General features: G+C 44.7%; 1 protein-coding gene across 2 annotated transcripts in view; it reads left to right on the top strand.

Moving 5' to 3' along the window:
- SLC9A7 (solute carrier family 9 member A7) overlaps positions 1 to 16529 on the top strand; it is a 134849-nt gene that overhangs the window by 53562 nt on the left and 64758 nt on the right. For both annotated transcript variants that reach the window (XR_010406094.1, XM_045876668.3), the window contains exons 2-4: positions 6662 to 6861; positions 9279 to 9356; positions 14867 to 14943. Coding sequence is in view for 1 of the 2 variants with exons in the window: in XM_045876668.3 (XP_045732624.1) it covers positions 6662 to 6861; positions 9279 to 9356; positions 14867 to 14943 (355 nt within the window). In the remaining variant the exon portion in view is untranslated. The remainder of the gene's footprint in view (positions 1 to 6661; positions 6862 to 9278; positions 9357 to 14866; positions 14944 to 16529) is intronic.

The following is a 16529-nucleotide window of genomic DNA, read 5'->3' as shown; positions in this document are numbered from 1 at the left end:
ATGGAGTACCAGTCAACAGTCAAAAGGAGTGTTAATTCACTACTTGGGTGAATCTCAAGGTACACAGTTTCCCAAGTAGAAAAAACTTTTGGCAGTTTTTTAAAATAGTAAACATAGATTTACCATATGACCCGGAAGTTCCACTCCTGGGCATCTGCCCTAGAGAAATGAAAACATGTCCATGGAGACTTGTATGCAAATATCCAGAGCAGCATTATTCATAATAGCAAAAAAGTGGACACAACCCAAATGCTCATCAACTGGTGAATGGATAAGCAAAATATGGTATATTCATACAGTGGAATACTATTCAGCAGTCAAAAGTAATGAAGTACTGATACCTTCCTTCCACACAGATGAACCTTGAAAACATTACACTCAGCAAAAGAAGCCAGACACAAAAGACTACATATGTTATGACTCCATTTATATGGAATGCCCAGAAAAGGCAAATCTATAGAGACAGGAAGTAGATCAGTAGTTGCCTGGGGCTGAGAGTAGGAAATAGGAAGTGATTACAAATGGAAATGTTTCAAAATTAGATTCACTTTCATCGCACACTGTGTAACTGGGTGTGGAACGGGGTGCTTTCTTTTCTCAGAATTTCGGATGGAGCTTTCAAGCTCAGAACAACCCCTGTGTGCTGTAAACAAGCCCACAGTAGTAGCCAGGTGGAACTGGTGATCCTCTACTCCCAGTTGCTCATATAGTGGAAGTGAAACCTCTTTAGAGAACAGTGCATCCATGTACCTATTCCCCAACTCCTTAACAAAGGCTTATCAATAGAGACATCTAAATATTACAGCAGGTGGATGGCAGTCTAGAATTACAGCTAGCTGAGTGTCGACTTGTTCAACTGTCCTCCCAACAGCTTCAGTCACAGATGCAGGAACTGGCACCTGACTCATGGGGCCTAGTTTCTTTAACGGCCGTGTGGGGTTTTTGAACCACACTTTGTCCATAATTAAATTCCTTCCTCATACCACCAGTTTTTGGATGAGCATATATATCCACTGTATATGGGGGGAGAGGTTTCGTCTTCCTTTTAAAAATTAGAGAAGTTGGCAGTTGTACACCATCAGTTGCGAAGTGAGTTGTTTTAGTACCTCCATGGTGAAGCAGTCTTAAATTTTTTTTTTCCTGAAAAAGTCTTGAGTTTTTGCATCTTTGGAGTTCACCATCTTAAGCCCTGTCAGATGTCAACGGAATTTCATCCATCTTTGGTTTCTGTAAGATTTTGAAACTGCATTCTTCTCTGATATTAGTCAGCTACGTGTGAAGTCAGTGATTCTTTTTCTTCAGCAGCTGACATCTTATGTGCTACGTTTCTGGCCCACATACATAATAGGTTATTTCTCTTTGTAATCCAGAACGCTATGATGTTGATCTGTAAAATCTTCAATGCCTCTGTTGAGCTCCATCATTTTTTTTGCATGGATACTGACTTTTTTGAGCTTTTAAAGAAACTTAATGTTTTGTTTTAATTCCTTATAGTTAGGACCTTTTTACAGTTCCCCATCAGAGGATGTCTTCCAGATCTAGCAGATGAAAATAATGCCGTTCATGATTTTTGTACACCTTTATCCTTTTCTTACCAAAATGCACCTCCACAGCCCTAATATCTTACTCTTTCTTGAAGTGGAAGACAGTAAACATGAACTTAATATCATAGCGATGACTCTGTTTCTTTGTGCCATGAACTACAGTGATAATAAATATAAATCTAAGATGCTTGAGGAGTAACTCAAAATCTGCCTTGAGTTAGCAGTGTATCCTGTTGTTTGGTATCATTTTGGTCAAAACTATCAGGACAGTGTTGACCTTGTGTCTTTGCTGTGGTGTTTTATGTTGCCACATTTTCCCACAAGGGGGCAGCAGCATCACCTTCACTGTCTCCCATCTTTAAAATGGGTGCATTGGGCCCAGGTAGGGAGGAAAACGTTTTATCAGTATATAAAAACAATATTCATCAGTTAATAGCACTTCTAGTATGATGGTGATGGTTACTGGAGAGAGGAGAATACGAGGGCATTTCCTGTAATTGAGGAAGTTGTCTGCAAATATAAAACTCCTATAAGAAAAAATTTCCTGTTTCCCCTTTATACAGTACTCACACCCAACACTTCTGTAACCAGATGTGTGGGGATTTTCCCATGCCAAGCAGTTCTCCAGCTCTCTAATGGGTAGTGACTGGGTGTCCTGTGATTCAACTCAATTCTGACACTACCTGCCGATGGCATCAGCTCCCACAGGGTAAGGGCTCAGTCCCACAAGACCCCCCCCCCCCAACTTCAGGTATCAATCACAAGTCCCAGGTGGTCACCTGCGCTTCTGGCCGACCAGCTACACATCAGAGGTTCCCATGACGCCCTCCTCAGGTTCGGTCATTTGTAGAATGGTTCAAAGAACTCAGGAAAATAGTTTACTTATTTTATTGCGGGTTTATTATAAAAGGATATAATTCAGGAACAGCCAGATGAAAGAGATACATAGGGCAAAGTATGAAGGAAGGAGTGTAGAGCTTCCGCGCCCTTTCTGGGTGCACTACCCTCCCCACACCTCCACACGTTCACCAACCCAGAAGCTCTCTGAGCCCCCATACTTTGGGGATTTTTATGGAGACTCCATTACTTAGGCATGGTTAAATTAACTCATTGGCCATTAGTGATTAACTCTACCTCTTGCCCCTCTCCTGTACCTGGAGTTTTGGGGCGGGGTTTAATTTTTCAACTCTGTAATCATGAAGTTCATTCCCTTGGCAACCAGCTCCCATCCTGAGGATAATGCAGGAGCCTCCAACCACCAGTCATCTTACTAGCATACAAAAAGACACTTGGCACTCCCCCATTCCAAGGGTTTTAGGAGCTCTGTATCTGGAAATTGGGACAAAAATCAAATATATTTCCTATTCTAAATGACAGTATCACGCCTCATCTTTCATTAGAGTAGTAGTCATCGTGAAGACCCTGTGGTAGCATGATTTACCGTCTAGTTATCTCCAGTAACAATGAGGTAATACCGCAAAGAAACCCTGAGTTCTGGGAAGCAGCTATTGATTTGGGAGGAGGATAGTCTTCTGTAAATGATTTACTTTGATTTCCTGATGAAACATTAAAGTGAAATCGTGTGGCAGGTAGCCTTCAGACTCTGCAGGTCATCCTGCATTATGAGTGTTGAAGGGCTATGGAATCATCTCTTGTCATGTAAAACTTGATCAGAAAATAATTGCGTGGCTCAGTTGGTTAAGCGACTGCCTTCGGCTCAGGTCATGATCCTGGAGTCCCGGGATCGAGTCCTGCATCGGGCTCTCTGCTCGGCAGGGAGTCTGCTTCTCCCTCTGACCCTCCCCCCTCTCATGTGCTCTCTCTCATTCTCTCTCTCTCAAATAAATAAATAAAATCTTAAAAAAAAAAAAAGAAAAAATAATTGCCTGACCAGGGAGTGAAGAAATAATAATAATAATAATAATAATAATAATAATGATGATGATGATGAAAACCAATACGAGCTCCATCTGGAGTAGAGAGCAACCCCAGAGAACCTTGAGCAGAACCCCACTCTGGCGACCTCATCACCATCCTGCCCAGGGAGGAGCTGCGGCTGCCACAGCCAGCCCTGGTCACCATCCCCTGCACTGTGACCCTGAGCAGCAGGGCTGAGGCCCAGCAGCCTCCTGCCACCCCTCCTCAGCCCTGCCACCACCCAACGTGGCTCTGTGGGCAGGGTGGAGGGAGTGGTGACCCACCAGCAGGGACAGGAAGGTCATCGTGACAAAAGTGTAAAGAATAGTAAAATGGTTCAGTGTCAGAAACAAATCTGGTTTCATCCACAGGAATGACACCAAGCGATATATACTTGTCCACTAGACTGCCATAAAGAAGAAACCCCAGGAAGCACCTTCCCAATGCAGAGGCTAGAGAAACTGGTTCGATGTTCCTGACAGAGGAAAGGGTGCAGAGGCAGCAAATGTTGTAGAGAACGGTGGGGAAAGAAAGAGGATGCCAAGCCCAGCAGCGCACACCTTACTCCATACAGAGACCCTATGAGTGTTGACCAGAGTCTTCCAAGCCTCCTGTGTAGGGAGAAGGGCACTGACAATCAGGGTACAGGAGAACAAGGTAGACCAGGGAGACAGACTGTCCATCAGGGTTAGAAACTTGCGATTCTCATGAAGAGAAGCAGGAAAATCAAGGAGAAGGGACCCACGGTCAGCAGCCACCTCAGTGTAGGGACCTCCCCAACTTCAGTTACCAGCACAGACACCCAGGAAACCCTGACCTGCAAGATGGCCGAGAGGCCGCAGCTGGGATGTCCGTTCTGAGGCTGAGTGGGGAGAGACTAAGTGCTAGCTTACCATCTCTGACATCATCCCGGTTAGTCACCCAACAAGAAGAAATGAATATGAAATGCCAGCAAGTAAGATCTGGACAAAAGATCGGTGCTGAAGACCTCAAGTGCTTGCCCCGTAACCTGATGACCCGAACGATCTGCATTATGGGGTTTTTATTTTTTCCCTAAAGACGATATCCTTTTTTTTTTTTTTTTTGGTAACGATCAACGTGTTTTTCTTCTACACCTTTAAAGGTTTTATTTATTTATTTATTTATTTATTTATTTATTTATTTATTTATTTTAAAGATTTTATTTATTTATTTGACACAGAGAGAGACAGCGAGGGAGGGAACACAAGCAGGGGGAGCAGGAGAGGGAGAAGCAGGCCTCCCACTGAGCAGGGAGCCCGACGTGGGGCTCGATCCCAGGACCCTGAGATCACGACCTGAGCCAAAGGCAGACGCTTAACGACTGAGCCACCCAGGTGCCCCAACCTTTAAAGGTTTTAAAACTGTTTTATATCTGCTTGAGATTATTAAGAACCTCGTTTTTAATTTGTAATGAACTTTTACAATTTATTTTTTGATAAAGATCAACCAGCTGCAAGTATCTGTTAATACAGATCTTTAATAATAATAATAATAATAATAATAATAATGCAGTACAGACACAAAGTTTGGCTTATAGAACTGTATTTTTCTTTTTTTTTTTTAAAGATTTTATTTATTTATTTGACAGAGAGGTAGAGAGCACAAGTAGGCAGAGAGGCAGGCAGAGGGAGAGGGAGAAGCAGGTTCCCCGCCAAGCAGGGAGCCCGATGAGGGACTCGATCCCAGGACCCTAGGATCATGACCTGAGCCGACCATGATCCCGGGGTCCTGGAACCAAGCCTGATGGGCTCCCTGTTCAGCGGGGAGTCTGATTCTCCCTCTCCCTCTGCACCCCCCCACCAGGCTTGTGCTCACACTCTATATCAAATAAATAAATACAATCTTGGGGGGAAAAAAAGAACTGTAAGGGTGCCTGGGTGGCTCAGGCGGTTAAGTGTCTGCCTTTGGCTCAGGTCATGATCCCAGGATCTTGGGAGCGAGCCCTGCATCGGGCTCCCTGCTCAGTGGGGAGGCCTGCTTCTCCCTCTCCCTCTGCCTGCCGCTCCCCCTGCTTGTACTCTCTCTCTCTCTCTCACTGTTAAATAAATAAATAAATAAATAAATACAATCTTTTAAAAAAACTATTTTTCTAGATTTCACATATTGTTCTTCAACAATGTCTTGTGAGTTCTCATATGTCTTGGTGATAAGAGACATTATAGAACATTATGCACAGAATATAGTAAACGTAGAACTTTGTTTTTCTCATGGAACTTGCTCCATTAATGGCAAAATGAGATGGGGAACATTTTTAGCATTCTGTCTTTTAATACCGCTAGCAAAGAACTGACTATAGAGAGAAGTCAGAAATCTTCCTCCTCAGAACTGTAGAAAGTGTCTTTTGGCGATTTATGTTTTCTTCACATATCACTCACCTTTACTGTAGCATATGGGCCTTCTGTCCAGGACCAAGGGAGCAACACTCCTTCGCTGTGGAATGACATGCTTATCCATAGTTTTGCTGAGTTTTTTTTTTTTTTTCCCTAATGGGAAACCCCACCTAAGACTGGAATGAGACCTAAAGACTCGTAGCCACAGCCCTAAGAAGACAGCTCTGTAGTCTTGGAACCATGATCATACACATTTGCACTGTGGTGTTTAGCTCCCTGAGGGATATAATTACTTCCTGCATGATACCCAGTACTTGCAATGATCTAAACAAAAGCATTTCTTTTCTTTCTGTCTCCCCCACCCCCATTCCTCGGGTGTGTGGCAAAAAGCAAGTTGCATTTTTAGGAACTAGAAATTCTGTGGCCTGGTCCTTGCTGGCAGATGTCCACAGGACTGGCCTGAGGGCTGTTGCTGGTACAGATCAAAGCTCAGCAGTTCTGCTTTGTGCTGTCCTTGGCAGAAACGACTTTGCTTCTTATCATTCCATCTTCCTCCACCAGAAGCCTGAGAAACGAGACACGATCACTTGGGAAAAATACTCAGTGCCATGATAACCAGGAGAGGTACTGTCCTACCTCGTCCTCCTGGTGGATGAGGGACTCGTGCTGGAGGAGGTTAACCCTTTAGAAGGACCATGCAGCTGCTCCTAAAATACACACTTCATGCCTGGGCTCTAAGATTACTTCTGTGTTTCTTAGTTGTTGCAAATCCACCGTGTCATTATGTCCGTGCTTTCTGTCCTGCAGGCCTGATGGTTTGTTCCCCCCCCCCCCCGCACTCTGTTTCAGGGCTCATCGTTGGGGTGATCCTGAGGTACGGCACCCCTGCCACCAGCGGTCATGACAAGTCACTCAGCTGTACTCAGGAAGACAGGGCCTTCAGCACCTTATTAGTGAACGTCAGTGGGAAGTTCTTTGAATACACCCTGAAAGGAGAAATCAGCCCCGGCAAGATCAACAGTGTAGAGCAGAATGACATGCTGAGGAAGGTGAGCTGGGGAACACTCAGCCATTGGGGTCCTGACATGATTTTTGACTTCCTGATTCCATCTTGGCCTTGCGGAGAGAAATCCTTGCAAACTCCTGGAGCATGGGTACCTTCCTGGCTCCCAGTTTTGCTAGGAAGCATTGGGGCTATGATGAGGAGAAGAAAGAACCAGATGTGAACTTGAGCCTGTCAACTTCATTAGGGTCAGGAGCTGACGTGGGCTGCCATGTTGTGCCGTGGTTTGTACGTCACCACTCAGCCTGTCTGTCCATGCCCATCTCTTCCTTACGATGTCTCTTGTTATGGTTTAAGGATGGGGTTGTTTCTTTCTTAAAATAAGATTGGTTTCACTCTGGGCACCTGGGTGGCTCAGTCGGTTAAGCGTCTGCCTTTGGCTCAGGTCGTGATCCTGGGGTCCTGGGATCGAGCCCTGAGTCGGGCTCCCTGCTCCGCAGGGTGTCTGCTTCTCCCTCTCCCTCTGCCTCTCCCCCCACTCCTGGTCTCTCAAATAAATAAATAAAAATCTTAAAAAAAAGAGATCGATTTCACTTTAAGCTCATTTATTCAGTGTTCCCGACTGTAAGTCTTAGTTCTTCCTGGTTCTTTTGCCGTATTCTACAAATACTTATTTAGTGCCCATTCTTATTGGTGAGTGATGCAAAAGGCTTAATGAATCTTTGGAGGGGAAATACCTTGTTGTCTTAGAATTTGAGTCCAATAACTGTTTTTCATTTGATGTTGGGGGTAGCTAAAATACACGACCAAGGGATCATATATCTCTTCACTCGGGTGATTTCCAAGAGAAGCAAGAGATCTGTATTTATCCACATATAGTCTCTTACTCTGTAGACCCAGGCTTATCAGCAGGGAGGCTTCTGTCTAAGCTCTGGGCAATCCAGGTTGTGGGGAGTCTCTTTTCATATAGAACAAGGCGAATGCGTGCGAAGGCTTGCGGTCAAAGGCAGGGTGTAGCCTGTGCTCTGCAAATTAAATTCTTACTGTTTTTAGGATCTACCCTAATCCTTAAGGAAAATTATTCTCAACCAGGAGCATAATGCCCATCTTCTCTGTGTCCTTAAAGGCAGTCCTAGTGAACTCGTCTCTCTCAACCCCTCATAAGAATGCCTGGGATTTCCATAAACATTTGTGAAATTAAATGCAACTGAGAAAGATATTCAGTGTAATCACCACGCTCATGGCTGTTTTGAAATGGCAGCTTGGGTCTGTACAGGGTAGGACGGGGGAAGAAAAGGGAAAAGAACCCAACCCATTTCCATCTTTTAAATCATAATAGAAGGTGATGCTGACTTTCGCTCCTGTTACCTTTAGGAAAAGGTTGATTCACATCCCTTCTGTTTAAACTTTGCTGCACGAAGCAAAGGTGGGAGAGCAGACAAGGCTGAGATCGTTGTTGTTGGCTAAGGGGCGAAGAGACGGGCTGAGGCAGCTTGATGCACAGTATTGGAGTAGGTGGCAGGAAACTCTCGTGCTGGTTCCCACGTGACTGTGGCCCCAGCGTCCTCATACTGAGTCTTGTCCAAAGCCCCTTCTCATTCTGACGCTCCCTGTTTTTCATACTACTCCTGTCTTCAGCAAGAAGATCGAATAAAATGTAATTTGCAAGAACCATTTCACTTTTTTTTTTTTAAAGATTTATTTATTTATTTGATAGACGCACACAGAGAGAGGGAACGCAAGCAGGGGGAGTGGGAGAGGGAGAAGGAGGCTTCCCGCAGAGCAGGGAGCCCCATGTGGGACTCGATCCCAGGACCCTGGGATCATGACCTGAGCTGAAGGCAGACACTTAACCAACTGAGCCACCCAGGCGCCCCTGAACTGTTACTTCTTTCCTTTTTTTTTTTTTTGAGATTTTATTTATTTGAGAGAGAGAGAGAATGAGAGAGAGCACATGAGAGGGGTTAGGGTCAGAGGGAGAAGCAGACTCCCTGCTGAGCAGGGAGCCCGATGCGGGACTTGATCCGGGGACTCCAGGGTCATGACCTGAGCCAAAGGCAGTCACTTAACCAACTGAGCCACCCAGACGCCCCAACTGTTATTTCTTAATATATATTAAACAACACACGAAGAGCAGGAGTCAGAGTGCTATATGGAGAAGAACATGGCCGTCCACAGGGGGAACTGTGGCATCTCTCTTGTGACGAGTCCACGATTTCTCACATTTATCTTATTTGCTTCGAATATTCAAACTTTAGTCAGTGGCTGAAAATATTAAGCAGATAATATAGCACCAACTGGTATTAAACTAGAAATTGACTTTTCTCTCTCTTTTTTTTTTAAGTAGGCTTCATGCCCAACTCAGGGCCTGAACTCATGATCCTGAGATCAAGAGTCGCTTGCTGTACCAACTGAGCCAGTCAGACACCCCCCCCCCCGACTTTTTTCTTTTTAAACTTTCAGGTAACGTTTGATCCAGAGGTCTTTTTCAACATCCTTCTGCCTCCAATTATTTTCCACGCTGGCTACAGTCTAAAGAAGGTAAGAGGTTTTTGCCAGTATTTCTTAAAGTATGGGGATCTCTGTGTTAAAGTACCTACATAATTTTCTAGTTTTTCCCTTCTCCCACATTGCTTATTACTGTGTTCTGCACCCACTCAGAGATTATAGTTGTCTCATCATCAGTGATTCAGCTCTGTTTTAAAATCTGGAGTGCTCCTATGTCACCGGTAGGAATATAAGCTGGCGTGGCCGCTCTGGAAAGCAGTTTCATGGTTTCTTGCAAAGCTGAAGTTGAAATTACCGTATGACCCCACAATTTCATTCCTGAGGACTTCTCCCAGAGAAGTGAAAACTTGCGTTCACACAAAAGCCCGTATGTAATTGCTCATAGCATTTATTTGTAATAGCCCCAAACTGGAAACAACCAAAATGTTTTGCCATAGGTGCACGGTTAAACACACAGCCATACCGTGGACTACTACTCGGCAATAAAATGGAACTACTGATACAACAATTCGGATGGACATCAAAGTCATTATGCTGAGTAAAAAAAATCTAACCTCAAAAGGTCACGTACTGTATGATTTCATTTATATAACATTCTAGGCATGATCAAAGTATAGGGATGAAGAACAAATTAGTGGTTGCCATGGGTTAGGGATATTGGAGGTGAGGGGGGTGTGACTGTAAAGGAGGTCTTGGTGGTGATGGCACAGTTCTGCGTCTTGATCACAGCAGTGGATCCATGAATCTACACATATGATAAAATGACACAGAACTAGTCACACACTTTGTCCCGATGTCAGTTTCCTGGTTTTGATCTTGCACTATGGTTATATAAGGTATAACCGGTGGAGGAAACTTAGTGAAGGTACACAGGACCCCTCTATACTATCTTTGCAATTTCTGTGAATTTATAATTACTCCAAAATAAAAAGTTAAAAAAAAAAAGCTATACCTATCTATCCTACTCTCCCTCCAGATTTAGGTTTTCTGTACCAAAAGATGTATCTTTTTCCTGCCTACTCTATGGGGTTGTCAAAGTATCTAAATCTATATGTCAGCTACTGACACGTCACAGATAGGAGATGATTTTATGGGTATAAGCAATGTTATTCTCTAAGTGAAGAATTTGGGAATTCCTTATCAGATCAAATGGGTGAGGACTAATTTGATATCTTAAATAATCTTAATGTATCATCAAGGTCATAGTTGCTTTAAAATGACACCAAATCACTGGTTGTGAAAGCCATTCTACTGGCTGAAAAACACTTTAGGTTCTGCAGAGCCTTCCCTCTGTCAGCCTCATTTTCCCAGAAGAAAAACAAATAACAGGCTTTGCCAGTTAGCAATTTAAGTTGTTTTTGCAGTGCCAGTCTTTCGGGCTGTCTGCTAGCACTTCAGTCTCTTTCCTTTTTAAATAGTCCTTAGGGTGGCACTGAAATAGTTGGTTTGGAGATGGTTTTGCCATCTGTGATTAAAGCTGCCGTCAATTAAATGTGTAATAACCATTCCACCACTTGACTGCGGGTATGGAAACAGATATATTCAGACCCTTTGACCTACGCACCTATAGTTGTCATGTGGACACGGGCCTTTGTTTGTTTGTTTGTTTGTTTTTCAACTTGAAAAAATATCATCAGAATTAGCTTTGATTTTGTGCTACAGCTCCGTTTGCTTGTGGGGCCTGTTGTCAGGGAAAGAATTCACCTGTAGGCGCCTTCGTGTTCTGCACACTTCTCCCACCAAGCTTACTCTGTCTCGGTCTCTCTGGCTCTGTGGCTCTGTGTCTCATGGTAACATTACCCAGTGAGGAATGGGAGGAGGAGTAGAAATGCAAGTCTTAGAATGGCGCACCTTCTCATCCTGATCTGTTTTAGGCTCATATTCTTGAAGCCTTTACCAGGGCATGCCATCTCCTTTGTCTCTTTTTGCTGGCCTGGAACGGAGAGGGAAAAGTAGGGGAGACTGAACCAGTCATGGCCGTGGCAACCACACGTGACTGGCCAATTAAGAAGAAGATGAAAGACCTAGGATTCCACTAGCAGCCAGGACTAGGACTAGGAGATGCCGTACTTTCTTCCCTAAAAGGATGTGGTAGGAGTCGAGAAGGGTAGCTGGTGTGAGTGTAATGCTCTGCGCTCGGAAGACCCACTTTCCAGGTCTGGTGCTGCTGTTTGGCAGATGCGTGACTCCGGGCGGCTCACTCCACACCTTCGAGCCTTAGATGCCTCTCATGCACAGTGGTCCCCAGAGCACCTTCGTGAGAATTGGATGGGCTACTCTGTGTGAAAGTACTTTGTAAACTGTGAAGTCGAGAGTCAAGCACTTGGTGTAATAATACACAAATAAGTGACATGGTCCACCTTTCTTTTCAAGGTGTAAAATTCCAGTTCATATCAGCAAATATGAATGGCGATGGCTAATTGTGTGTGTATGTGTGTATGTATGTGTGTGTGTCATTTTAGAATATGTTATGGGTGTATTTGAAGTGGCAGATTTATATTCCTAATTTATGTGTGTGTGATAACTGCTTTTATTTAAATGGGTCAAAGATATCTTTGTTGATCAAGAAATACACATTTAAGATAAGTTTCAAAGGCCCTAGTCCATTATCACAAATCATTCAAACACCTATCGTTGCCCATTTAAAATATTTTCACTCGTTCCTTTTCAAACAAATTTGTGATGGAAAACACCCTCACATGTGCGCTGGAACAATCTCTGAGACAAATGAGACCACGAGAGAATCCCTGGGCAGCGTGCAGTCGGCTTCTCCGACGTCCGCACTGACGCCGAGCCGCTCCTCCCGACGTGGGCTGGCCCGGGCAAAGACGCGCATCCGGCGCCGTGGCCGCGTGGAGGGGGTGGAGGTCTGGCGTCTGTGCCCAGGCTCTCCGCGCGGGGACTCGCTACGCCACTGATGAGCGCGAAAAGCAGCACGCTCTGTGTGCAGCCAACCCTTGCGCCTGCGCACTGCGACCCCCCCGCCCCCCTGCGCAGCCAGAGTGCGGCTGAGAAGGCATCTTAATGATGCTGGTCCTGCTAGAGGTGCACCCTCACCTGCCTCGCACCTACACCCAGGTCTCCCGGCCCGTCCTGCCCGCGGCAGGCCCAGGAGCTGTAGTGCACACCTGATCCCCCCACATCTGGACCCCTCGACCACCCGCAATATCTAGTTTCTCCCCAGGCCCACAGACTAGGGCTCAGAGTCGGCTTTACCTGCAAACGCAATCTGAAGCACAGACCCATCGTTCTACTAACACGCGGGCTCTCTTCTCCGGGTTGGTCCCGGACCTCCCTCATTCCCACTTCCTTCCAGCCCATGACGTCGCACAAGCGCACCAAAGGGTGCACTTTGCATCGCCCCTCCCACACCCACTCCGGGGACCCGTATCCAGCACGCCCTAAAATCGAGATGCCCTCGAGCGCGGCACAGGCATAATAAAGGTTCCAGCAGGCTCTAGTCCGAACTCGTCCCTCTCATACGACCCTGAGACCCGCCTGTCGTGTGCAGGCTCTGGAGCAGCTATGAGCTCAGAGCTGGGCTGCCCAGCACACGGACCCCCTTCCTCCCTGGGGCCCCACAAGCATTACCAGATCTTCGGCAGCCCACGTTCCCTGAGATCTAACCTTCCAGGAGGAGAATCCACAGCTCTTATATTCCTGATTTTTTGTTTTGGCAAATATGAATATGAATTTACTTAATGTATTCAAACCAACCATAGAGATGGTTTACCTAAAAGAGAGCCAAATGGCAAGGTAAAGCAATTCTGGGATTAAAATGTGTTCCTGGATACTTCACATGAGTTTCCTTGGTCTCACATCTATCTTGATGGACTCCTAACCCTCCCTGATTTAAGCCCTTGATTGAGCTTTTAAAGGCAATTAGGCTCATAGATGTTGATTCCTTTTTTTTTCTTTCTGAAATCTAATTTTTTTGAAACACGAGTGGCTAAATACATTTAAAAAAGACTGGGGACAGTGACTGACTTAAAAGGCAAACATAACATGTCCATAATATATACACGCAGCACCCTCATTTGGTGACTGTTGGTGTGGCAAGCCCCTGAAGGATTGTCTTCTGAGCAGGTGGCTTAGGGGCACTAGGCATTCCTTGACACCTTCTTCACAGCCTCAGGAAGGGCCAAGCCCTGGGGAAGGCTGAAGCTAAGGCCTCAGATTGTCTGCTTAGAATGCTGGCCAGAGGATACCCACAGCCCTCTATGTGGTCACATTTCCTGGTGGCTACTTGATCCATGCTGAGTTCTTCCTAGACCCTGTTCTTCCCTGATGTCGCTCAGCTGGCACACTGGGACTCTCTTGCCTTTTAAATTTATTTTATTTACATTTTATTTTTTTAATATTTTATTCATTTATTTGACAGAGTGAGAAAGGGAACACAAGCAGGGGGTGTGGGGAGGGAAGAAGCAGGCTTCCCACCAAGCAGGGAGCCCAACGCGGGGCTCGGGGCTCGATCCCAGGACCCTGGGATCATGACCTGAGCCGGAGGCTGACACTTAACGACTGAGCCACTCAGGTGCCTCGCCTTTTAAAATTTTTAAATAAAGTCTTCCCGGCCCCTATCATATTAGGTTGTTTTGGGGTTTTTGTTTGTCTGGTTTTGTGAAATAGTTCTGATTGTCCAATGAGAACAGCCTGTGCCTTGAGGAGTAAGAACCGTGCCTTAAGGTCCCAGGAACAGGGATTTTCCCCATCAGAATATCCCACAGGCTTAATGACTTTATGAGAAGTAAATTCGTGTGTGTGTGTGTGTGTGTGTGTGTTAAGGTAACCAGTGAATGTACAGAAGCATTGAGAGGATTGCAATTTTACCATCTCTTTCTGAATAATTGCTAGATCTTGTGTTGGTATAAGTATATATGCTTATATACATATATATAAACTTATAAATTTGCCCATCTTACATGGAACTATCTATTTTTCATTTCTCCATTTCCATCTCTATTGGCCCTCTTTCCCAGGCTCCAAAGATTAATCCAGAAGAATATCAGGAGACACTTCAGATGCCATGAGGCCAGATACTTAGCACAGTTTTCTGATACTGAATTAAGCAGAAAGCCCCTTAGGCAGCACTTTCATACTTCATCATTTTCAAACTTCTATCTATAATGATCTTCTAAGGTACACTAGACCTGGAAGTGACTTGCTGAATCACTAGAGTAAAAGAGTAAAATAGTTTGGGTTAGATCTATGAAAACGATCGGTCTACTTACACACACACACTCACACACACACACTGTTACACTCACACTCACATACACTTTCTCAGTGTAACTTAATATAATCAGAGTAGTTTTCTCTGAAATTTACTAAGCCCTTGCTTGCTTGCTCAGTGATTAATAGGACTAGGGATATTTTAAAACCACAATGTTTATAGCTAAATAGCTTTATTCCGGAGTAACTTCAGTTATTACTTGTTATAATGGAAGCCGTAAGTCAAGTTTCACTTTTAAGAGACTTTTGTTGTGTTTCTTATGCTCAATACTAGAAATCACAATGTGATTCCTGCCTCTTGTTTTATCCAGAGACACTTTTTCAGAAATCTTGGGTCTATTCTGGCTTATGCTTTCTTGGGGACTGCCGTTTCCTGCTTCATTATTGGGTAAGTTACTCTTTGTCATTAATCAAACTAACATACTTTTCCAAAGAGATGAGATCCACAGGGGCCCGCAGAGTCCAGTGTTTTCCCCAGCTATATTGAGATACAATTGACATATTACATTGTGTGAGTTTCAGGTGGACAATGTGTTGATTTGATATATTTATAAATTGCAAAATCATTACCACCCTAGTATTAGCTACTGCCTTCATCCTGTCACATAGTTACCATTTCTTTCTTGTGATGAGAACGTTTGAGACCTACCGTCTTAGCAAAATTCAAGTATATGATGTAGTATTATTACCGACAGTCACCATGATGTACCTCAGATCCCCAAAGTTGTTACTCTTCTAACTGGAGGTTTGTATGCTTTGAGCAACATCTCCCCATTTCCCCCACCCCCAACCCCTGACAACCACCAGAGTCCAGGATTTCGATGTTTATGATGATGGCAGTTAAGATCTAGGGCTACATTGTGCAGCGTGGTAGCTGTTAGCCATGTGTAGCTATTTAAATTAAGATTAAGGTAAATTAAAATGAAAAAATTTACACCTAGTCCCCAGATCTTGGTTCCTGCACTTTGCAGAAATGGCCGATTCTAGGGCTGGGGCAGCAAATATACAAGATAAGAATGGAGCATATCATAGTGCCAAGAAGTAAGGAAGCGCCCAGAAAACAAACAAAAGGACTTGGGGCGTGTCAAAGAGACACAGAGCCAACCTGAAGGCTCCCCTAAGGCCAATGGCCAAAGAACGACAAAATAAGTAACATTGTACTGGACCCAAACTATAAAGTAAACATCTGAGTCTCTACCAATGTTAATAAATGATTGGATGAATAAATACGTGGTAGAGAAGTAACCCATCTCCTGTGCAGAAGAATTCCAAATAATTTATGTCGACCCCCCCACCCCACCCCGCAGGAGAGGGAGCTTATGCCCCCTCCCGCTTTGATTGCGGGCTGTGCCTAGTGACGTCCTCCCACAGAGGACATCAGGGAAAAAGGAGGAAGAAAACGTAGCTTTACAGTGGGGAAAACCCGACAGACACCACCTCAGCCAGATGATCAAGATCAGCAGCAATAGTGGTAAATCACGCTGATACTCTGCACCCTTGATGTTTGTGATGAGAATGGCCCTTTCCCTCCCCAAAACATACTACCTCGGTGTAATCGTGAGAAGAGGAAAAAAAATAAAATGATCAGATAAGTCCCAATTGAGGCACGTTCTACAAAATACCCCACCGCTATTCCTCAAAACTGCCAAGGTCATCAAAACCACAGAGTTGGAGAGATCGTCCCAGCCAAGAGGATACTAAAGAGACATGATGACTAAGTGTCATGTGGGATCCTCGATGGCGTCCTGGAACAGAAAAGGGACATTAGGTAAAAGCTTAAGGAAATCGGAGTAAAGTACGGACCTTAGTTACTTTTTAAAAAATGAGCAGGGGGCGCCTGGGTGGCTCAGTTGGTTAAGTGACTGCCTTCAGCTCAGGTCATGGTCCCGGGGTCCTGGGATCGAGTCCCGCATCGGGCTCCCTGCTCTGCGGGGAGCCTGCTTCTCCCTCTCCCACTCCCCCTGCTTGTGTTCC

The sequence above is a fragment of the Mirounga angustirostris genome, unplaced genomic scaffold (assembly GCF_029215605.1).
Source record: "Mirounga angustirostris isolate CCGP_5_RB_7025 unplaced genomic scaffold, mMirAng1.0.hap1 SCAF_11, whole genome shotgun sequence".
NCBI lineage: Eukaryota > Metazoa > Chordata > Mammalia > Carnivora > Phocidae > Mirounga > Mirounga angustirostris.
The sequence above is the reverse complement of the archived record's forward strand: the minus strand, read 5'-3'. Positions and strand labels throughout refer to the sequence as shown.